This window comes from Rhinopithecus bieti, unplaced genomic scaffold, assembly GCF_001698545.2.
Source record: "Rhinopithecus bieti isolate Rb0 unplaced genomic scaffold, ASM169854v2 scaffold_41913, whole genome shotgun sequence".
Taxonomy (NCBI): domain Eukaryota; kingdom Metazoa; phylum Chordata; class Mammalia; order Primates; family Cercopithecidae; genus Rhinopithecus; species Rhinopithecus bieti.
In genome coordinates this window covers 1,232,739-1,255,914 of record NW_016818964.1, presented here as the reverse complement: position 1 = coordinate 1,255,914, position 23,176 = coordinate 1,232,739, and the positions used below count along the sequence as shown (strand labels likewise).

Here is a 23,176-nt window from a genome sequence, read left to right as displayed (position 1 = left end):
ACCTGAGTAACTGGAACTATAGGCACATGCCACCATGCCCAGCTAATTTTTCTATTTTTTTAACTTTGATTTTTTTGAGACAAAGTCTCGCTCTGTCGCCCAGGCTGGAGTGCAGTGGCACAATCTGGGCTCACTGCAACCTCTGCCTCCCAGGTTCAAGTGATTCTCCTGCCTCAGTCTCCTGAGTAGCTGGGATTACAGGTGCATGCCACCACACTGGGCTACTTTTTGTATTTTTAGTAGAGATGGGGTTTCACCATGTTGGCCAGGCTGGCCTCAAACTCCTGACCTCAGGTGATCCACCCGCCTTGGCCTCCCAACGTGCTTGGATTATAGGCGTGAGCCGCCGCACCCGGCCCTACTCATCCTTCTTGCCTGTCACCCCTGCTAGACTGTAAGCTCCCCACAGGCAGAAACTGTTTGAGTGCTTTGTTCACCTCTGTCTCTATATCTGAGCCAGCACCTGATGTGGAGTCGGGTGCCCAATAACTCTTTGTCGACTGTCTGCTTACAGGGCCCTGTGTAGACACACACACAGCACTGGCCTCAGATCTCAATCCTATCACCCCTCACCGCACCTGAAATGCCATCATGAATCTTGTGGCCTTGAAAACCTATTCATTTTCAGGAGTCCGCTAGCAAAATCCAGTAGCCCTGGGAAAGGAACATCTAAAGCTCCTTTTCTAAGAAACATTCACTATGAATCTACTGTGTTCAGAGGCTCATGTGTCCCTTACCGTACCCAGCACTAACTCTTTCATTATTGGGTGGGGAAAGAGAGGCTTAGAGATACCAGCGGACGGTTGGGGCAGTAACTACCAACTAGCTCAGAAGCAGCTCAGTGTTTAGCAACCACTTTGGCCACAGCAGTGTGAACTGACAGAATGTATTTTTTTCTTTTCTTTCTTTCTTTTTTTTTTTAGACAGAGTTTTGCTCTTGTTGCCCAGGCTGGAGTGCAATGGCGCAAACTCAGCTCACTGCAACCTCTGCCTTCCAGATTCAAGCAATTCTCCTGCCTCAGCCTCCCAAGTAGCTGGGATTACAGGCATGTGCCACCACACCTAGCTAATTTTTGTATTTTTAGTAGAGATGGGGTTTCACCACGTTGGCCAAGCTGGTCTCGAACTCCCGACCTCAAGTGATCTACCCGCCTCAGCCTCCCAAAGTGCTGAGATTACAGGCGTGAGCCACCATGCCCAGCTGTTATTTTCTTTCTGAGATAGGGTATCACTCTGTCACCCAGACTGGAGTACAGCGGCGGGATGTTGGTTCTTTGCAGCCTTGGCATTCAGGGTTCAAGCAATCCTCCTGCCTCATGGGACTACAGGAGCACGCCTCCATGCCTGGCTAATTTTTGTATTTTTTGTAGAGACGGGGTTTTGCCATGTTGCCCAGGCTGGTCTCAAACTCCTGGGCTCAAGCAATCCTCCTGCCTTGGCCTCCCAGAGTGCTGGGATTATAGGCTTGAGCCAGTGTGCCAGGCCTTAATATTTTTAATATATATAGGTGTGTGGTTGTTCACAGCTACTTCTCACCATGAACCACAATCGGAAAAAGCTTTGATAATTACTGGATTCAAGGTTGGTGAGGGTGGGGAAGGCTGGGGGCTACTTTAGAAGGGGTGGTCAGAGGAGTGAGCTGTTTTGTGTTGGTTCCCTGAAAGCAGAGCCTGAAAGAGGGATCTGGGTGCATGTGATTTCACTGAGGAGACTCAGAAGACAGGGAGTGAGAGCAGTGGGAGGAGGCAGAGCAAGCTTGAGCAAGGATGAACTCTCAGCCTCAGCCAGATCTCGCCGGGCCCTGGAGCATAAACTGCATCACACAGTGGTCCTGCTTGAGGCCAAGGGGCCAGTCTTCATCTCCCCCATGGCAGGGAGTAATTGGCAGTGGGCCACTGATGATGGAAGAGAGGGTGCAGATAATATAGATCCTATATGGTCAAGGTCAATTCTCTAGGAAAGAGGGGAGCCGGGCACCATTAGCAGCCGACCTTGCAGCAGCTGGAGAAAGTTGCTGGTGCCCAGGAAGAGATGGGGGGTGGGCACCAACAGCGTCCACTGCATAGGCCTCTTTTGTCCTAAGGGGTTCCTGAGTCTGTGAGCCCCACCGCCCTCTCCTCCCTGCCACCTCCTCCCGGGGCACTGACCGAGCTCCTCCTCAGAGTGCAGGGTGGGGTCCACCAGGGCCTTGAGCTCGGTGCTCTGCAGCAGGTAGCTCTTGAGCTGGGTCATCATGGTGCGAATCTCCTGCAGCATCTCTGTGCTGGAGGTCTGGCGCGCCATCATCTCCAGGCTGTACACCTTATAGTCCTGCACCAGACTGCCAAAGTACGAGGCCTTGTCCTGCGCCAGCTCCACCACCTTCTTGTACAGCTTGCGGTTGTTGGAGAGGAAAGCGTGGAACATGCTGCTGAAACTGGCAAAGCTCAGCCGGTGCCGGGCCTTGCCCAGGATCATGGAGGGCTTCTTCTTCACGCTGGGGCTGCTGAACTGCTCCAGCTCCTCCTCCGTGCTGCTAGTGGAGTAGGAGTCCTGGTCGGTGGCCATGACAGACACCCCCAAGCTATCTGAGAGGGAGGCCAGGGAGCCCTTGAACTCTGGAGAGCTCTGGGAATGGGCAATGGCCTGGGCCTGAGGGTGCTGAGTCCCAGCCTGAGAAGCAGGGCTTTGGCCCTCTCTGGGTGGACCCGGCGTGGGTGTCTCAAAGGCCATCGCCTGTGTGCAGAGCTCAGCGTTCTCTAAGGGAGCTGGGAGGGTCGAGGCCAGTTGTCGAGAGATCCGTTTCTTCCTGGGGGGTGGAACTGGGGGTTGTTTGGCCTTCCTGGGCAGCTCCGGCATGCTGTCAGGATCGCTGGCTTTCGCCTCTGTGTTCTGGCCTTGCTCCGTGCTCCCCCAGGGCGTGTCCTCAGGGCTGTCTGAGGTCCCTTGGGGAGGCAGGATGAGCTGGTCCCCCTCTGCTGCCATCCCCGGACTTTGGTCTTCTAAGGACACCCTCTCAGAAACGCGGCGTCTGGGAGGGGCAGTGGGAAGGTTCTTCTTCACAGGCAGTGGCGGGGGGGAGGCCTGCTGCAAGGGACTGGAGGCTGCCCCTGGTTTCATCGCTTCCTCCCTGAGGGGGCCCAGGCCTGCAGTGGGGCATGGGAGTCTCTCACAGGCCGTTATGGGCGGCTGGCTCGGATGGTCTGGGGGACCTGGGGCATGGGGTGTGACGTGGGGGGCAGGCACTGGGGGAGAGGTGGGCAAAGGACAGGCAGGGGCAGGTGCAGAAGCAGGGAGCAGAGGGGGCTGGGCTGGGCTGGAGGGCTGCAGGGGCAGCACTGGGGGAGGAGGTGGTGGGCGGCGTGGGGCCCACCTGGAGGTGGGTGAGGTAGTATCAGACGTGGGTGGCAAGGGGTGTGCAGGGCAGCTTCCAAGAGGTGGCTGGTTGGTGGGCAGGGCGCTGCTGCAGTCCTCGATGAAAATAGGATTCACAAACCACAGGCGGTCATTTCCTACCGACATCTCGATTTCACAGGCACAGTTTGCGTCATGGGCTGTGGGCCTGAGGCTGGAGATTTGCGGGGATCCGGGGGCCCGGTCTCTTGGAGGCTCTGCTGGCTTCCCTCTTTCTTGTGGAGGATTCAGCGAGGAGTCCCAGAAACCTGTGGAAGCAAGAGAGGGGCAGGTGGTCAGTCTGTGCCAGGCACTAGGTGTTGCTGTGCTGGGCAGGGTCTGTGGGCGGGGTCCGCGGTGGGGTGGGGCAGGGCCGTGGGAGGGCTGTTCAAGGCATTCGCTTCACTACTCCGGGGTTGTTTTCCCCTCTCGGACGCTTTTAAACCTCTCCCACCACTTCCTGCCTCGAGAGGGGAAGCCCCACTCGGTCCTCCCCAGCAGTGTGGGGTGGGGCCAGGGACAATGTGACCGGTTCAGCTTCAGTTCTCTTCCTTGGTGTGACAGCCCACCTCGGCGGGCATTGATGACACAGGGTGTGGGGTGACAACACTGTGCTCTGGAGCCATGGGGAAGGCATGGTGAGGGCACAAGGGATGGAAGGCCTGGACCTCCTGTAGCCAACCGGCTGGGTGCTCTGGGGCAGGTGGTTTGACCTTCCTGGGCCTCAGTCTAGTCATCCCTAAAATGGGGTCACAATGGTGCACACATCATAGGTGTGCGAGGAGTAAGGAATACTGGGCCTGTTTTGGCCCCCATGGTTATTTTTTTATTTTTATTTTTTGAGACAGAGTCTCGCCCTCTCGCCCAGGCTGGAGTGCAGTGGCACGATCTTGGCTCACTGCCAGCTCCGCCTCCCAGGTTCACACCATTCTCCTGCCTCAGCCTCCCAAGTAGCTGGGACTACAGATGCCTGCCACCACGCCCGGCTAATTTTTTGTATTTTTAGTAGAGACGGGGTTTCACCTTGTCAGCCAGGATGGTCTCAATCTCCTGACCTGGTGATCTGCCCACCTCGGCCTCCCAAAGTGCTGGGATTACAGGCGTGAGCCACCAGGCCCGGCCTCCATGGTAATTATATGCGAGAAGGACACATCTATGGATTGTGGCCAGCGAGATCAGACCCGGCTGTCCAAGCGGGAGCAGCCACTCACCACAAAGTGATTCTGACTCAGGTCAATCTTGAGCTTAAAATAAGAAGCTGGTCCTCTGCCATAGTCAGGGGAAGCCAAGGCTCTTGCAGCGTGGAGCTGAGTTCCAGTGCATGCCTCTCTACTGACCCAGTCCCCAGGGGCTCAGCCATGGCTGTGGCTACCGAAGCAGGCTAGGGACAGGCATTCTTGATCTGTGTGGTCTACACTGTGGCAAGCATCTGACAGAGGCTCAGGACCCTCCAAAGAGCGCACAGGGATGCTACATCCTGAGAACAATTGCAGTCGGCGCACAGGCCACCCTGTGCTCACTCAAGCTTCCTCCTGGAGAGGAACATGGGTCCCAGGTCTTGTTCAGCCTGATAGGTTTGGAGCTGGATAAAGGATTACCCAGGCAGCTGCTGAGTTCCTTGTGAATTGGTGCGGCCAGCCTTTCATCCAGGGCTCTTTACTCCTGGGAGGAATCCACTCTTAAGAAAACTATGGAAAATAACATCAAGGATAATCACAAGAGCAAACATTCATGGCGTTCTTGCCATGCATGAGCCCACGGGCTACTTGCTTTACCTGGGTTATCTTGCCGACCCCTGATCATAGGCCTTGCCCCCAGTTCACAGATGAGGGTAGGAGGCTCAGAAACATGAAAGCACTCTCTCTGGGTCACCAGGCTGGGGCGTGAGGCACTGGGATTTGACCACGTCGGGCTGGTTCTACAGCCTGTGTGTTTAGCCTCTGTGTTAGGCGGTCTTCCTTCATAGGAACTTGCGACACTTCCCAGATCGGTTGCTCTCCCGGCATCGGTGAGTAGCAGGGTGGCTTGCAGCCCAGAACTCAGGATGTGGCAACAGCACAACAGTCTCTTGATGTTGAAAGGAGACCTCACAAGATGGCCTGGAGCAGCCAACCGTGTGCTCGCTCTAAGAGGGGGGCACTATCAGGGATGTAGGCATTTGCCATCTTGCTGGCTGGAGTCACCAATGCAATCAGGGTAAGCAGGTGCCTTCCCAGGACAAAGGGACTGAAGAAACAGACCAGAAGTGAGCTGTGTGCATCCCTCTGAGGTGCACCCCCCAGCCCTGTCCTGGGCAGATACCCTGTGTCTGGCTGCCTGAATATCACAGCCAGTGGAGAGAGGCCAGCTGTCACCACACTAGCAAGCATGGCAATCTTTTCTGTGACTCTTTCCAATGTGCAAAGCTCTGTGCCCATCACAGTCACCGAGGACATGGTGTCCAGAGCGGCCTCTCCCAGGGCCTGGGTGAGCTGCTCTTTGTGACTGCCGGGGCCCCTTGCTTTCTTGGGCAGCTCATGGCTCCTCCTTGTATGCCTCACTCTCCCAGGCACCTTGCCTCGAGTCCATACATGTCCTGGCCCCTGGAGCGAGTGTTTGAAGCACTGTGCCCATGTCTACACAGGCCCAACAAAGTTGCCTCCTTGGGAGTCTTCCTAGCAAGGAGAAGCAGGCAGCCAGGCTGACCTCACGGTAACTGGGCAGCAGACCCACATGTGAGCTGAGACCCCCGGTGCCCACCTCCAGACTCTTCCTGTGGGCGAAGATGGCGTCATGAGGGTAGATAACATACAGAACTGCCCACTGATGCTGGGCCACCCCATCACTGCTCACCCAGATCATGGCTGTAGCCGCCCCCTCTGCTTCATTCTCCTCCTGTGGTCCTAGGCTGGGCATACAGCAGGCCCTTGGAGCCTCTTTGTTGAGAATCACGTCCAACCCTTTAGCCTGGCATTTGAGGCTGCAGAACCTGGCCCCTGAACATCCTCTCTGGCATCATCTCCCGAGTCTTGACTCCACTCTATCTGCCGTTCAATTCTTCCTCAACGTGCCACGCGCTGCCCCACCAGCAGGCCTTGGCTAATGCTATTCCCTCTGCGTGGAATTCTTTTCCCACCCTCTCCAGCTGGCAAACGCTGACTTGTCCTTCAAGGCTCAGGTCAAATGCGACCTGTCTGGTAGCGCCTCCCCGATGCGCTCAGGCCTTGCCCACCCCGCCTGTGTTCCTGCAGTGACCCTCACTGGGACTGTAATTCTGTGTTTTTGCCGGACTTTCCCACCAGACTCAGAGCTTCCAGAAGGCAGTCAAATGCTTCAGCTATCTGAGTATTCCCAGCACCTGAGATAGTGCTTGGCCCAGAGTGGGGGCCCAGTGTCCGCCCCTTGGCACCCATGAGTGGATTAGCTTAGCCGGAGCGGAGAGTCAGGCCTCTGAGGAAGGGGACACAGGCAAGGTTAGCTTCAATGGCAAGATGGGGACAACCTGAACCACGGGAGGATGTGTAAAGACAAGACAGTGAGAGGAGGAGGGCAGGAAGGAGGGCAGAGGAGCCCCATAAGCGGATGGGCCACCAGCCGGGCAGCCTCCCACGGGACAGGATGGGTCCATTAGGCACAGAACACAAGAGTACATTTCCCATTGCTCAGGTGTGGATTTTGGCAGGAACAGAGCAGATATGGATTCAGGCAAATAGGCTTCTCGGCCTGGGTACCTGGAGTGGGGGAAGCCAGGAGCTAAAGGGCTGCATCCTAGGGTCTTGGGGCCTCTTAGGGAAACCACAGTGGCATGACAGGGCTTTATGGTCCAAAAAAAAAAAAAAAAAAAAGGAAGTGGGTAACTTTCTCTGCAGCCTGCAGAACACCAAGGCCAGGGGAGAAACGGAACCCTATGTCATGCAATCCTAGTGGTCTGGTCGGCAAAGCTGTGGGGTCCAATCCCCAGGGGCGCCATACCAAGCCTTGGCTCTGCTGCGGCAGTTCCCCTAAAGAAGGGCCCATCCTTGTCCTGGCCTCAGACTGAGGCCATGATTTTGCTGGCCCCGAGGCCTGTTGAGCGTTGGCTGGGGACACCTCTTGCCAGATGCCCACTCTTTCTATCCTCAGAGAACCTGGGCCACGTCACAGGCTGGGCTGCAGGTCCTGAGGGCAACTTCAGACTCTACCCTGGGGAGCTTGGGGCTAGCGGCAGGACAGGAAGGGGAGGAGTAAAGGCAGCAAAGTGCCACAGAAACACTAAAAAATCCAATGAGGTCAGTGAATAAATATTCATGTGGCATCCCAAAGACAGAGGCTGTTGTACATACAAAGTCAAGTTTTCAATGAATTATTAATAACTAGGAAAATGCTCATCATCTGATGTAAAGGAAGAAGCAAGTTACAAGCAAACTTGGAAGAGCCACAGATCAGACGCCTTTTCCTAAACATATTTTTAAAGTATTAAACACATACACACTGCAACATGTTTGAAAACCACTGCGAGTAATCCCTATTCTCTAAATTCCTTTGACACTTGTAATCAACGGCTGAATATAGCTGAGTGCTGAATTGTTCCTCCTGATGTTAGTTTTCTGGGCTCGACTAACTGGTAAGCTTTTAAAGTCCAAGATTACACCTTATATAGCCTGCACTTTCGAACGCTGGCTTTTCCAAGTCTGAATTTGGACTTTCTTATGTCGGCTCACGAAGGCACACTGTGAGCCATCACATGGCACTCGGCCTGCAAATCAATAGCTGAGTTTCAGCAACATCATCCCTATCTCAACAGCAGGCCTGGTGCAACTCTTTGGTTATTTGTTGCATTCTTGTCATAGGAAAATGAGTGGCATGCCAAAAAATAAAACTGATGACACTAATGACAAGAAACACATATGCCTCATGAACTTCCTAGAACAACAAGATCGTACAGCTGACTGGAAACCCAGGAAATCTTTAGCCTTAACTAGATAATCCTTGGCTCTGGGCTCTAGGGAAAAAAGTAGAAGTCACAAATATATTCGCACAAAATCAGAAGGCAAGAAACCAAAACTGTATTTTCAGTTGCGTCTAGGTGTATCAAGGAAAAGAAACTGGAAGGAAACACACCCTGAACTTGCAAGAGCGGTGAGTTTATGCGTGGTTTTCATCCTCAGCCTGTTCTGGTCTTGTCAGTTAAAAACAAACACACATGGCTGGGCGCTGTGGCTCATGCCTGTAATCCCAGCACTTTGGGAAGCCGAGGCGGGCCAGATCATCTGAGGTCAGATGTTTGAGACCAGCCTGGACAACATGGTGAAACCCCATCTCTACTAAAAATACAAAAATTAGCCAGGCGTGGTGACCAGTGCCTATAATCCCAGCTACTTGGGAGGCTGAGGCAGGAGAATCGCTTAAAACCGTGAGGCGGAGGTAGCAGTGAGCTGAGATCATGCCACTGCACTCCAGCCTGGGCAAAAAGAGTGAGACTCCATCTCAAACAACAAACAAACAGACACAACATGCTTGACTTTTATTATAAGACAAAAAGGTGTCATAAGATAAAGCAGCACATGGCGGGCATGTGGAGGGCATGGTGCAGAGGGTGGGGCCCACTACCCTGCCTATTCCAATGCCAAATCCAGGCTTCCTTGGCAAAAGGGTGCCATGCTGTTTTCCACTGGAGGCACAGCAAGTAGAGGAAAGGGTTGAGGGGTGGGAAGTGGTGAGCAAGGCTGGCTGAGAATCAGGGCACAGTGCAGGCAGAGCACGGAGTTCAAACTGAGCAAGCCCTGAGTGTGAATTCAGCTTTTATTTACATTCCAAAATGAGGAAAGCCCTTTAGTTGATCTCTCTTTCTCTCTCTGGATAACAGCTTTATTGAGACATCACTCACATACCACACAGTTCACTCATTTAAAAAGCACGCCTGTGTTTTTCAGTATATTCATCAAGTTGTGCAACTCTCACCACAATCAATTTTAGAGCACTTTTTTTTTTTCTTTTTTTAAGACAGAGTCTCGTTCTGTCACCCAGGCTGGAGTGCAATAGCATGATCTTGGCTCGCTGCAACCTCCACTTCCTGAGTTCAAGTGGTTCTCCTACCGTAGCCTCCTGAGTAGCTGGGATTATAGGCATATGCCACCACACCCGGCTAATTTTTATATTTTTAGTAAAGATGGGGTTTTACCATGTTGTCCAGGCTGATCTCGAACTCCTGACCTCGTGATCCGCCTGCCTTGACCTCCCAAAGTTCTGGGATTACAGGCGTGAGCCACTGCACCCAGCCCTTAGAGCATTTTGTATCACCCCAAAAGAAACCCCATGCCTATTAAGCAGTCACTCTCCATTCCCCTTTCCATCCAGCCCCTGGCAATCGCTAATCTGCTTTCTGTCTCTATGGATTTGCCTATTCTAGACATTTTATTCAAATGGAACTGTAGCATATGTGGTCTTTTGTATCAGCTCCCTTCACTTAGCATGTTTTCCAGGTTATTCCATGCAGCACCATGTGTCAGTCCCTGCACTTCATTCCTTTTTATAGCTGAATCAACACTTCAGACTCCTTAACTTTCCATTTCCTTATCTGTAAAACGGGCTTTTATGTGAATAAATGAGATAATGTATGTGTGGGCGTGTGGCAATGAATTTGCCTCCCATTGTCCTTTTGGTCTTCCCTGAAATGCTGACTATACAAGATAACCCCTGGCTCACAGGGCCTCAGCACTAGGCTGGCCAGGTATCATCTGGATTCTCCTTGGACAATCTGAATGAAGAACAGTGGTCAGGTAGGGCTGTGAGCTGAGTCAGAGCCCTGCTGGTCGGGCAACCAGGGGAGTAGGAATCTGAGTCAGCAAGGAGGCCATATACAGGGAGCAAGGGGCTGGCACGTGTGACAGAGCAGCTGCGGTCACCCACAAAGCCCAGCTAACCCTCCATCTCCATTTCTCAGAGGGCCCCTGGGGTCCTTTCTCTGAGTCTCTTTGTTATGCTAGTTTGAGTGGGTCTCACTTCCTTTCCACCAAAGTCCCTTCCTAGAACAATGTGTGATATGCCAGGCACAATGCCTAGTGTGTCAGGGCCCTTGACACATGCTGCACTTTCCATATTTATTATCACTGTTTCATATGAAGGTTGGCAGGGCCCAAGCCTGCCCATGCCAGGGCCAAGGTCTCTGGCCTTTGATAGGACGTGCTCCTTCGGCTCTGGGTCTCCAGCCGTTTGGGAGATGACTGTAAAGTGAACCTTTCCTTGGCTCCAGGGAAAAATGATTGTGGTGAGTTTGGCTTCATGTCTTTCAGCACTCAGGGACACCAGGTCTACACAGATCCCTTGAGCTCTTAAGCTGCAACACACTCAGCTTCCATTTAAATCCTGTTCTCAAGGAAGTAAGTGCTGACGATGAATCTGAACTGCTGTTGGCTTCCCAAATGGAAATCTTCCTTCTCCACTTCCTCCTTATACCTAAGATCAAATTCTCTGAGGAGAGAAGGCCTTGTCTATTCCAGAAAGGGATGCAGTTCTTCCAGGAGGAACATCTCCCTTAACGAAAAAACCGTGTTCCTAGGCCTTAGGAGAAGCTGCACTCTTGCAGGTGAGAGGAACCTGTAGGGAGTCTCCCGGCAGTCAGTCCTAGGGATGCCTAAACTCCATAGTGGGGTCAAGAGGTGCAGCAATGTGTCATAGACTGAGGCCATGCATCCCTTACTCTACCAACATGGCCTGCAAACTGGCCACTGACTGCTCGTTGCAAAAACAACAGAGAAGGTGGGGAGGTGCAGCTGAGGAGCAGTAGAAAAGCTGTGCTCAGAGACAGAAAGCCCTTGGTACAAATCCTGTCTGGGGCACTTTACAGGTGTGAGCCACCACGCCCAGTCCTGAGGATTTCTTCAGGGAAAAGTGGAGCATGTTTCACGTAGCTGGTCAAGAACCGCTGAGGACAGAAAGCCTTTGGTGCAAATCTCGTCTGGGGCACGTTAGACAAGGTTCCCAGCGGGGCTAAAACTTGGTGTTCTAACTTTTTTTTTTTTTTTTTTTTTTGAGGCAGAGTCTCAGTGTGTTGCCCAGGCTGGAGTGCAGTGGGGCAATCTCAGCTCACTGCAACCTCCGCCTCCCAGGTTCAACCAATTCTCCTGCCTCAGCCTCCAGAGTAGCTGGGATTACAGGCACACGCCATTACGCCCAGCTAATTTTTGTGTTTTTAGTAGAGATGAGGTTTCACCATATTGACCAGGCTGATCTTGAACTCCTGACTTCAGGTGATCCTCCCGCCTCGGTCTCCCAAATTGCTGAGATTATAGGCATGAGCCACCACGCCTGGTCAGTGTTCTATCTTTAAAATGCACAAAAATGACATAAGACAATGCCAAGTGCTCTGCAATGGTCAGTGTCATTGAACCCCTAGGGGGAGGTCATCTGCACCTTACAAAAGTGCAAATTACAAAACTGTCACCTGTCCCACATCCAAGATCCTGGGAGGGTAAGAGCCCAACAACTAAATTCTGGGAAGCAAAGTTTAATAGCAAGTTTATTCCCAATAGCAACTGAAAACTTGCCCTTAGGGTTATAACTGGGTAAATTAGACCTAGAAGAATTTGGATAAAGAGTTTAGAGGCGGCTGAGTGTGGTGGCTCATGCCTGTAATCCCAGCACTTTGGGAGGCTGAGGCAGGTGGATCATGAGGTCAGGAGTTCAAGATCAGCCTGACCAATATGGTGAAACCCCATCTCTACTAAAAATACAAAAATTAGCTGGGCGTGGTGGCACGCGCCTGTAGTCCCAGCTACTTGGGAGCCTGAGGCAGGAGAATTGCTTGAACCTGGGAGGCGGAAGTTGCAGTGAGCCAAGATCGCACCACTGCATTCCGGCCTGGGGGACAGAGTAAGATTCCGTCTCAAAAAAAAAAAAAAAAAAAATAGTTAAGAGGCACCATGAGACGATGGCAGGTGTGGGAGCTAAATGGCCTGGGTTCATCCCAGCTCTGCCATGTGCTGTGTGACACTGGACATGACTTAACGTCTTGTGCCTCAGTTTCCTCTGCCATAGAAGGGGAATTATAACAATAGTACTCGCTTTATAGGATTGTTTGAAGCTGCGCTGAGCCAATGGCAGCTAAAGGGGTTAGAACCCAGTCATTGCTCATGGAGCGCGAACACCCAAGGACCAGAACTCCTCCTGCTTCCCGGCCCCTGACCATGGCTGCCTTGTGGTATCTCTTGCATTGCTGCCCCTGATGGGCCCCTCTGAGCGGTGAACAGTGGCCTGGCTTGGGAACCAAGGGGTGTCTTCTTTGATCCCAGGTCTGCCCCTCACTTCCTCTGTGACCTGGTTCTGCCCTCTGGGTCACTGTTTCTTCCATTCCATCAACACTGGTGAACAAGGCACCAATGCTCAGCCCCATGGAGCACAGTGTCCTATGCATGGTTGAGTTTTACCAAAGATTGTTGATGAACTGCTTTGTTCGTAAATGTGACCTAGCGGCCCCAGGTTAAGGTCTGGGGCCTGCAGTGGCTTCTAAGCCGCTGTGTGGAACACGCTCTCCCTTTCCCTGTAAGAAATTCTCAGGGCCGGGCACAGTGGCTCACACCTGTCATTCCAGTACTTTGGGAGGCCAAGGTGGGAGGATCGGTTGGGGCCAGGAGTTTGAGACCAGCCTGGGCAACATGGAGAGGCCATGTCAAAATATAAGAAATTAACCAGGCATGGTGGTATGCGCCTATAGTCCCAGCTACTCAGGAGGTGAAGGTGGGAGGATCACCTGAGCCTGGGAAGTTGGGGCTGGGCTGAGCCATGATCATGCCACTGCACTCCAACCTGGGCAACAGAGTGAGACCCTGTTTCAAAAAAAAAAAAAAAGAAAAGAAAAATAAAAAAAAAAATTATCTGCTCCTAACACATTCTGAAAGAGGCAGGTGGCCTGGCCTCTCAGCAGCTACAGACTTGGCATGCTTGGGCTTCCTGAGCGCCAGCGAGGTGAGGCCCTAGTTCTAGGTGGGCACCTGCTGACTGCATCCTTGTAGGGTGCTTGGCATCGCCTGTACATGGGAAGAGCTCACTAAATGTGAGTTCTTTTTGTAATTATGTGAAAGGGCTGGGGTCAGACACACCCTGTCCTCTCTCCCCTTCTTCTTTTCCTCTCCCCTGTTTATCCCTCAGGAACTCGGAAGAGTGGGGTGGGGCATGCTTAGGGTCAGTTGTTTGGGCACAGGACAGGCCCCCGTGAGGGCCACACTCAAGTTCATGGTCACATTCATGCTGCTTTTCCAACCGATGAGGGGCCAGGGCTGTGGTGGCTGCCAGATCCAGCTCTCTGGCCCCTACTTAGAAGGGCCCTGGGGTTGAGCTCGGCTTCTCCCAGGACCACACCAGCCTCTCTGGTCCTAACCAGGCCCTGCTCCCTTAGACCAAACGTGACTGGGCCTCAGGGCGTCCTGGGCAGCTGATAGAGGCGACTCTTTAGAAACGCCTCTGTCCATCTCCCTGTCACGCGGCTTGGCAGCCTGGGGCAGGGGTGTGGGTGGTCCCATGGGAGCTGGGACTCAGGCTGTCCTTCTGCACAGGCGGCCCCTGGGGCAATCCTAGGGCCCCAGTTCCTAATGCCCCACCAGCTCCCCTGGCCCCTTGGAGAGGACTCACCCAGACCCAGGTTGGCGATGGTCTCAAGGTCCGTGAAGCTGCTGGCCTCGAGGATGGCCTGGGGCAGCCGCAGTGTGAAGGGCAGTAAGTCTCTGTGAAGACACGAGGGGCGGAAGTCATGTCTGGGGCCACTGTGTCCATTCCCAGCCTCCACAAAGGAAGAGCCCTGGCAATCTCTGCTGGCTGCCGGGGTCTCCATACATCCTGGAAGCTTCCCTGGAGCTGAGGGGGAGACTCTGAGGTGGAAGGAGCATCCAGTCAACTCTAGGTCCTGAGCCAGCACCAGGGACCCAGAGAGGTGGAGACCCTCCTCAGGAGTTGGGGGGTGGAGTCACTGCTTCTTCTTAGTTTTCCTGGCCTGCTGAGCCCAGGCCAGCTCCTCTAAAGGCATTCTTTAGGGTAAAGTGAGTGGCCCACTCCTCCCTGCCCTCTGACTGCTGGTACACACTGAGATGTGCAGCGAGCACACAGTCAGGCATCTCCCAGCAAATGCACACTCAGGCAGCCCCTGACGAACACGATGAACACACAGTCAGGCATCTCCCAACAAATGCAGAGTCAAGAAGCCCCCGATGAACGCACGGTCAGGCATCTCCCTGCAAATGCACAGTCAGGCAGCCCCCGATGAACGCAGTCAGGCATCTCCCAGCAAACGCGCAGTCAGGCAGCCCCCGACGAACGCACAGTCAGGCAGCCCCCGAAAAACGCACAGTCAGGCATCTCCTGGCAAATGCACAGTCAGGCAGGTTCATCTCATGGCTTTGGTCACAATAGGGAACTGTTCAGGATTTCCTCCAGAGATCTTCCAGAAGGATTTCGGACTGATGGGAAACAGGGGCCAGGAAAGGAAAACGGATGGCCAGGCCACGTGGTAGTTGAAGACACTGTGTGCTGAGCCCAGGGCTCCTGACTTTTGGCCCAGGGCTGTTTCACAGGGTCAGGAAGGGGAATGTGGCACTGCCAGGGCCCCAAGATGGGTGGTCCTGATTCTATGTTTCTTCCTAGTGTTTAAGGCCTGGGGACCCCCTTTCCAGCCATGTCTCCCGCTCCTTCCTCATTATCCCACCTGCCCTGTTCTCTGAGGCCATTTCCTCCTCTGTGAAGACAGGAATGGATGAGAGGGTGCCCAGCGTGGTTATCAAGACTTGGCAGCCACCACTATTTTCTTCACAACCTGTTCTACCCTCCCTTGCTCATGCTTCATCCACTTTCTCCCCAAATCCTGATGCCCACTGAAATCCCATCATCCATCATTTGCTGAGCCTCCCACCATGGCCTCAGCCAGAGCTACCTCCTCCCTGGGGTCTTCATGGCTTTGCTGTCTGCAACTCATCCTCCTGGCGACATGAGGCTGGGAGCCCTGGGAGCTCCTGGAATGGGTGGGGGCTGCCTTCCGGGTTTCCGAAGCCCTGCAGTGCTTAGCACTCACCATGAGGCTCCAAGGCCATTTGCTGAACAGACCTAGCCAAACTCAGGAGCTGAGCCGGAGGCATAGCAGAACAGAGACGGCCTGGGATGGGGCTGGCCCCTGCTGGGGCACCTCTGCTCAGCGATGTCAGCTTCTGTGGCCTCCCAGGTGCCCCCATGGCCTCTTGGGAAGCACTTCGATGGAGCTGGGACACTTGTGTTTACAGAAGAGTAGGACAGGGCAGGCTGTGGCACAGGTTCTGGGTCCTTTTCTCAGGTCTTGGGGGTGGCCTTGGGCTTCTCCACTGTCAAATGGGCTGGGGACCAGTCAGTTGACGTTGGCATCTTCTGTCATTGTTGTGTGATTCTGCTGCAACCCGAGGTCTTCTGATGGCCAGACTGGATGGGCCCTCAGTGCTGCACTCCCATCTCAGGCCCTGGCCCGCCACCACTAACCCCAGCTCAAATTCTGAAGGGTAGCAACATTCATCCCAAGTTGCCTCAGCTTACTTCGGTTACCTGGTGGCCTATCAGTGGGGTTTCCAATGGTTCCTCCATCGCCGTGAGTATCACAGTGGCCAGCAGAGGCTGCTCAGCTCATCTGTGCCACCCTGTGACTGCCAGGACAGCCTCCTGCCACCTCATCATTCTACTCAGTCTGCTGCAGTTGCAGCTGCAGTCACACCCCAGACTCGAATCCCAGCATCCAGGGTCTCCCCCAGTCTGGCCTTGCTCTGCCTTTCTGGCTTGCTCCCCAACATCTGCTCTCCACAGTCCCTTCCCCACACTCGGGGGCCTCCTGCTGGCTCCCAAATGATCACGCTCAAGTTCCTCTGGTGGGTATTCCCCACTCATTTTCCGTCTCTGAGCTTACACATAGAGGGAACAATCCCTCATCCCCACCACCTACATCTACGATTCTACACATCCTTCAAGGCCACACCATGGACTCTTCTTCCTCCATGACCTGGGGTTCAAGGGTCTCATGCGTCTCTGCTTCTCCACATCCCAGCCAATTCGCCACTGCACCCAGGGGCAGCCTCTTCCGTCCAGAGGAAAGGACACACAGGATGTGGGTGTTTGCTGGACATCTACTATGTGTCAGGTGTGGGGCTAGGTGTTTTGGAGGCTTTAAGTGATATTCGTACTAAATCACAGGCACCCTGAGGGCAGGCATTAGTACCTCTGTTTTACAGGGGACACAGGGGCTCAGGGAGGTTAAGGGACTCGCCCAAGACCCCCCAGCCAGTAGTAAGTTTCTGACAGAAATATTAAAACATTTAAAAATATATACCAATATAAAATTTGATTATCTACAGGGTAAAACTTTCAATCAGTATCACAAATCATCTACTACTTTTTTTTTTAAGGAAAGGGAACTATCACTTGTTAAGCTTTATCAATCACTCACCAAGAGCTTTCCCTGTTATCCCACTTAACCCTTGAAGCAATCCTGTGATGTAAGTGCTGTTGTCAACGTTTGTTAAAACGTTGGATTTTTTTTTTTAATTAGAAAAGAAAAACAGATTTATTGTAGTCAAAGTCATATAATACAAAAGTGCTTAAAATGTGCAGGTCCTCCATTCTCCAGAGGGTCCTGCTGTCTATCCCAGGGGTCCCCAACTCCCAGGCCACAGACTGGTGTCAGGCCATGGCCTGTTAGGAACTGAGTTGCACAGCAGGAGGTGAGCAGCGGGCCAGTGAGCAAAGCTTTATCTGTCTTGACAGCCACTCCCCATCCTCGCATTACCGCCTGAGCTCCACCTCCTGCCAGATCAGCGGCAACATTTGATTCTCATAGGAGTGCAAACTCTATATTGTGAACTATGTGAGTGAGGGGTCTAGGTTTTGTGCTCCTTCTGAGACTCTATGCCTAATGATCTGTCTTTGTCTCCCATCACCTCCAAATGGGACCATCTAGTTGCAGGAGAACGAGCTCAGGCTCCCACTGGTACTACATCATGGTGAGTTGTATAATTATTTCATTGTATATTTCAATGTAATAGTGAAAGAAATAAAGTGCACAATAAATGTAATGTGCTTGAATCTTCCCGAAACCATCCCCACCCCATCCCTGGCCATGGAAAAACTGTCTTCCACGGAAGTGGTCCCTGGTGCCAAAAAGGTTGGGGACTGCTGGTCTACACTCTGGAGAGTAACCTTGCTGGCCCTTCTTTAACGCACACATATGCGTGCCCAAGCACACATGTACTCACACCATTTATTTTACTATTTTTTATATATTTTTAATTTTTTTGTAGAGCTAGGGTCACACTATATTGTCCAGACCTGTCTTGAACTCCTGGCCTCAAGTGATCCTCCTGCCTCTGCCTCCCAAAGTGCTCGGATTACAGGCGTGAGCCACTGCGCCTGGCCCACATCACGTATTTTAAAAATGAAAATGGCACTATGTTCCATCTATTGCTCTGCAGCTTGCATTCTTTACTGAACAGTAAAGTGATCTATATAGTGAGCAAGTCCATATATGTATACTGGCGTCTATCTTTTTCTGTGCTGCAGAGTATCCCACGGGATAACCGTCATTTACTTAATTTTTTTTTTTTGAGATGGAGTCTCGCTCTGTCGCCCAGGCTGAAGTTCAATGGCATGATCTTGGCTCACTGTAACCTCTACCTCCCAGGTTCAAGCAATTCTCCTGCCTCAGCCTCCTGAGTAGCTGGGTTTGCAGGCATGTGCCACCGCATCCAGCTACTTTTGTATTTTCAGTATAGTTGGGTTTTCACCACATTGGCCAAGCTGGTCTCGAACTCCTGACCTCAGGTGATCCACACAGTGGCCTCCCAAAGTGCTGGGATTACAGGTGTGAGACGCTGTGCCTGGCCACTATTTTTCTTCTTTTGATGGTCATCCAAGCTTGCTTTCTTTCTCTCTCTCCCTCCCTCCCTCTCTCTCTTCCTGTCTTTCTCTCTCTCTCTTTCTTTCATTAATGCTAACCATTACAGAGCTTACTAAGTGTCCAGGAGCAGTTTTAAGCACTTTACATATATTAGCTCTTTAAATCCTCTTACCAACTCCACGGAGCAGGTATTTTCCTTATGCTTATCTCACAGCTCCGAAGACTGGGGCACAGACAGACTAAGTGGCTTGCCCCTCTCCCACAGCTTGTAAGTTACAAAGCCCGCATCTGAATGGAGAGTTCAGGCTTGTAACCCCTAGACTACTTGTTTTCAGCAAAAAATTATTTCCTAATTGCCACTGGATCCAATTGCGCTGCAAAGAACGAATTGAGCACATCATCTTTCTGCCCTCAAGCTAGTATTCCTTTTTTCTTTTTTGAGACGGACTCTCACTCTGTTGCCCAGGCTGGAGTGCAGTGGTGTGATCTCGGCTCACTGCAACCTCCGCCTCCTGGGTTCAAGCAATTCTCCTGCCTCAGTCTCCTGAGTAGCTGGGACTACAGGTGTGCACCACCATGCCTGGCTAATTTTTATATTTTTTTAGTAGAGACGGGCTTTCTCTATGTTGGCCAGGCTGGTCTCAAACTCCTAACCTCAAGTGATCTACCTGCCTCAGCCTCCCAAAGTGCTGGGATTACAGGTGTGAGCCACCACACCTGGCCTCAAGCTAGTATTTCTACTGAATAACTTCCTAGATGTGAGTGAGTCTGCTGGGCCATAAGGTAGATATATTTGGAGAAATGACAGAATTTACCAAACTGATCCCCTTTTCCCAAGCTTGCTCCCATTTACACTCCATCAATGCCTATGATGGGCTGAGAAGTAAATGGTCCTAAGCTGCTGGAACAGCCTGTGCCGGTTCCTCCCAATTCTGTAATAAAAGACAGTAACTAAATACTCCAGTCCTCCAACCTCAGCTTCAGTGTGTCCTCATGGTGCCCTCCTGCTCTGTGACAAAGGTGGAGCCTGGAAAAATTGCCCAGTTTGGGGTCTAGAGGGCAAGCCAGTTTCATGCCTCAGTAAACATTAGCAGGGTGTGAAGATGGGGAAGGCAGCCGTTTGAAACTGGTGCTGCCATGCACGGCTTACTCATCTCCAAATGCCGAGTCCTTAGTCTTGGAAAATGCCAAGAAAAACCTCCAGACAGGGTGCTGGGGTGGTGGGGCCTCCGCCTAAACACTCACTGACAACAAAAGACCAAAAGGGAACTAGACACTTGTGAGGGACTCCACTGGGGCCGCCATACCCATTTATACTCTGCAGACTGCCTGGATCAGAATCATCTAGGGAACTGCTAGAAATGCAGATTGCTAGGTTCCCAAGGTTCCCAACCAAGGGTGCCTAGCATCGGGTCTGGGGGTAGGCTGAGAATCCACTTTTTTTTTTTTTCTCTTTCTGGCACCCAGGCTGGAGAGAAGTGGTGCGAGCTCGGCTCACCGCAACCTCTGCATGCTGGGTTCAAGCAATTCTCCTGTTTCAACCTCCCAAGTAGCTGGGATTACAGGTGCTGGGTTCAAGCAGTTCTCCTGCTTCAACCTCCCAAGCAGCTGGTATTACAGGTGCCTGCAACCACCCCCGGCTAATGTTGGTATTTTTAGTAGAGACTGGGGTTTCACCTTGTTGTCCAGGCTGGTCTTGAACTCCTGACCTTCAGTGATTTGGCCTCTCAAAGTGCTGGGATTACAGGTGTGAGCCACCATGCCCAGCCAAGAATCTGCATTTTTAAACAGCTCCTGAGGGGATCCTGGTGCATGCAGCCTTCGGTGGGAATCACAGGCCCCCAAGGTCAGGGCTACTAAAAAAATATAAAATTAAGCAACCTTCCTGATGTGTGTGTGTTTCCTCATAAACTATGAAATCCACTAAAAGCATTCACAACAATAGGAATTTTAAAATGGGATTTTAGCTGGCTGAGTGCAGAGGCTCATGCCCCCTGTAATCTCAGCACTTTGGGAGGCCGAGGCGGGTGGATCGCCTGAAGGTCAGGAGTTTGAGACCAGCCTGGCCAACATGGTGAAACCTCAATCTCTACTAAAAATATTTTAAAAAATTAGGAGGGCATGGTGGCGGGCGCCTGTAATCCCACTTACGCGGGAGGCTGAGGCAGGAGAATCGCTTGAACCCAGGAGGTGGAGGTTGCAGTAAGCCGAGATCATACCATTGCACTCCAGCCTGGGCAACAATAGTGAAAATTCATCTCCAGAAAAAAAAAAAAAAAGGGATTTTTAGAATAAATATTCTGACATTTTCCCCACACTCTGGAAGGTCAGCTTGTGTGCTTCCCAGGGAGCCAGCGCCTCTCTCTGGAGGTCTCTGCTTTAGCTGGTGCTTTCCAAACCTTTGTAACCAGAGAGAAATACCTTTGACATCATGACACAGCATGTGTGCACACACACACACCCACACACCCACACACCACTGAAACAAAAGTTTAGCAAAACGAGACTTCTTCCAGCTACATGAGATTCTGATAGTTTCTAGTCCAGTTTACTTTTTCATTAAAAAGAAAAAAGCCAGTCATGACCCACTAAACTGATTTTACAACCCCCTCTGAAGTGTTTTCCAACACTTAGCAATCAATTCTCCAACTCTCCAGACACCAACTGGGTACACAATTCAGCTCAATTCTGACACTAACTACCTGGATGTAGAGTGAGACTCTGCAGACTTAAGGCTTCCGTTCCCCCAGACTGCCCCACTTCAGATGCAGTTGCGTCTCAGGCCACCAGTGGGCTTCTGACTGGCCGGCTATAGATCAGAGCTTTCCAGGCACAGTGACGAGATTTCTCCTAGGGCAAGGATGCCCAGCCAGCCATCCCCTCCTCTTGCCATCTCCTCCTCAGGGACAGGAGGGTGGCAGCTTAGTCACAACACTGGGCACATCCTAGGGTGGGGCAGGCCTGAGAGGCTCCTCTCTTCCTTCCTCATTTTGGGTAATGGCACCCACTTCTTGAGGCTAATGACTGCAGTGCCCAGGGCTGCGCTGGGGATCAGGCCCCATGATCCTTGCAAGGTGCTGAGCAGAGCACCCCATGATCCTTGCAAGGTGCTGAGCAGAGCACCAAATAAATACTCAGGAAACCATCAAGCATGTTCGTCCTCCTGTCGTCAAGGATGGAAACCCCAGCTTTCCCCCTGCTCCCACCCTCAGTGGCTGCCCTCACCCCTCTGGTTCCCCTAGGCATTGCCTGGGGCAGTCACCTCCACGCAGGGCCAGTATGGCTGCAGCAGCCCCTTGCTGGTCTCTGCTCTCCCCTTCCTTCAATCCCACCACCTGCTATGGCCAGGTTGCTCGCTGAAGAGCAGTCTGATATCAGCAACAGGCTCACAGCACCTGTGGAAGGAAGGCCCTGTGAAGCCCAGGCACAGCGTTCAAGGCTTTCCAAGCATCTTACCTCCCACCCATGATGCGGTTCTGCCCATGAAGCCACTCCTGAGGCTGCCCACAGCTTTCCCACTGCCAGGCGTTTGCCCATGCTGTCTCCTCTGCCTTAAGTTCCCTTCCTGCCCTTCCTTGCCTGGCTCCCAACATCACTCTTCCATAAAGAGGGCCTCATGTCTCCCATATGTGGAGGGAGGGGCTGGAAGCGGGCAGCACAGGCATCCTCCCAGCCACAGGCCTGGCAGTCAGTCTCCTGGGCAGAAGCAGCTGGGGCTTGTGGGTCACACACACTTGAGTTCAAATCGGCTCAGAACTTTGCTGTGACACCAAGGCAGGTCATATCCCCAGCCTCAGTTTCTTTATCTATAACAGCAATAAGAACATGCTTGATTGTTTTTTGAGCCCTTATTTCACACCAGGTGCTCTGCTAAACCCCTTCCAAGGATCATGGAGTCTGATCCTCAGCACAGCCCTGGGGGCTGGAGTCACTGTAGTGGTAATACCTTCCCTAAAGGTGTTATTGCTGTAGCGGTTGGAGGGAGCTCTGTGGGCAGTCACAGCACAAAGGCTCACTCAGCACAGATGCCCCATCAGCAGCAGCCAGTCACGAAATCACTGCTGACGCCCCACCCACCCTGATGGCTTTACCAGCTCTACACACCCATCCCCTAGCCTCAGTGGGGTTTGCCTTAAGTTCTGGCCCTTAGGACCATCAAGGATTGTCCTGGTGCTGGAGCCTCACACATGCCTAGGAGTGGCCCCAGGTTTACTTTATGCTCCAGAGTCACCCATAGGGCCAGGTTGAGGTTGGGGTCACCCTGCAGTCGCACCCTCACTGGGCTTCTCCCACTCCCAATCCTGCTCCCCTACTCCCTCCTGCTTTCTCCTCCAGGGCAGTCCTGAAACACCCCTTGCATATGAATCCTGTCCCAAAGTCTGCCCCTAGGAGACCCCCAGCTAAGCAATTGGTATCATTCACCTGGAAGCAGTTCTCAAACTCTGGTCTGAGATAGGCTCATTATAAATGCAGATTCCGGCCGGGCGGGCGCGGTGGCTCAAGCCTGTAATCCCAGCAGTTTGGGAGGCTGAGATGGGCGGATCACGAGGTGAGGAGATCGAGACCATCCTGGCTAACACGGTGAAACCCCGTCTCTACTAAAAAATACAAAAAAAAAAACTAGCTGGGTGAGGTTGCCGGTGCCTGTAGTCCCAGCTACTCGGGAGACTGAGGCAAGAGAATGGCGTAAACCTGGGAGGTGGAGCTTGCAGTGAGCTGAGATCCAGCCACTGCACTCCAGCCTGGGTGACAGAGCGAGACTCTGTCTCAAAATAAATAAATAAATAAATAAATAAATAAATAAATAAATAAATAAATGCAGATTCCTACTTTGGGAGGCTGAGATGGAGGCTGAGATGGGCAGAATATTTGAGGTCAGGAGTTCAAGAGCAGCCTGACCAACATGGTAAAACCCTGTGTCTACTAAAAATACAAAAAAAAAAAATTAGCCGGAGG

General features: G+C 52.3%; 1 protein-coding gene across 5 annotated transcripts in view; it reads right to left on the bottom strand.

The window, feature by feature from the left end:
- RIN3 (Ras and Rab interactor 3) overlaps positions 1 to 23,176 on the bottom strand; it is a 185,185-nt gene that overhangs the window by 34,686 nt on the left and 127,323 nt on the right. For 2 of the 5 annotated variants that reach the window (XM_017857929.1, XM_017857930.1), the window contains exons 5-6: positions 13,957 to 14,048; positions 2,148 to 3,641 (exon numbers count right to left, since the gene is read on the bottom strand). In XM_017857929.1, the coding sequence (XP_017713418.1) occupies positions 2,148 to 3,641; positions 13,957 to 14,048 (1,586 nt within the window). Of the gene's footprint in view, positions 1 to 2,147; positions 3,642 to 4,970; positions 5,061 to 5,147; positions 7,140 to 13,956; positions 14,049 to 20,919; positions 21,190 to 23,176 lie in introns of those variants that run through there. The other 3 variants (XM_017857931.1, XM_017857932.1, XM_017857933.1) reach the window with 3 other exon arrangements.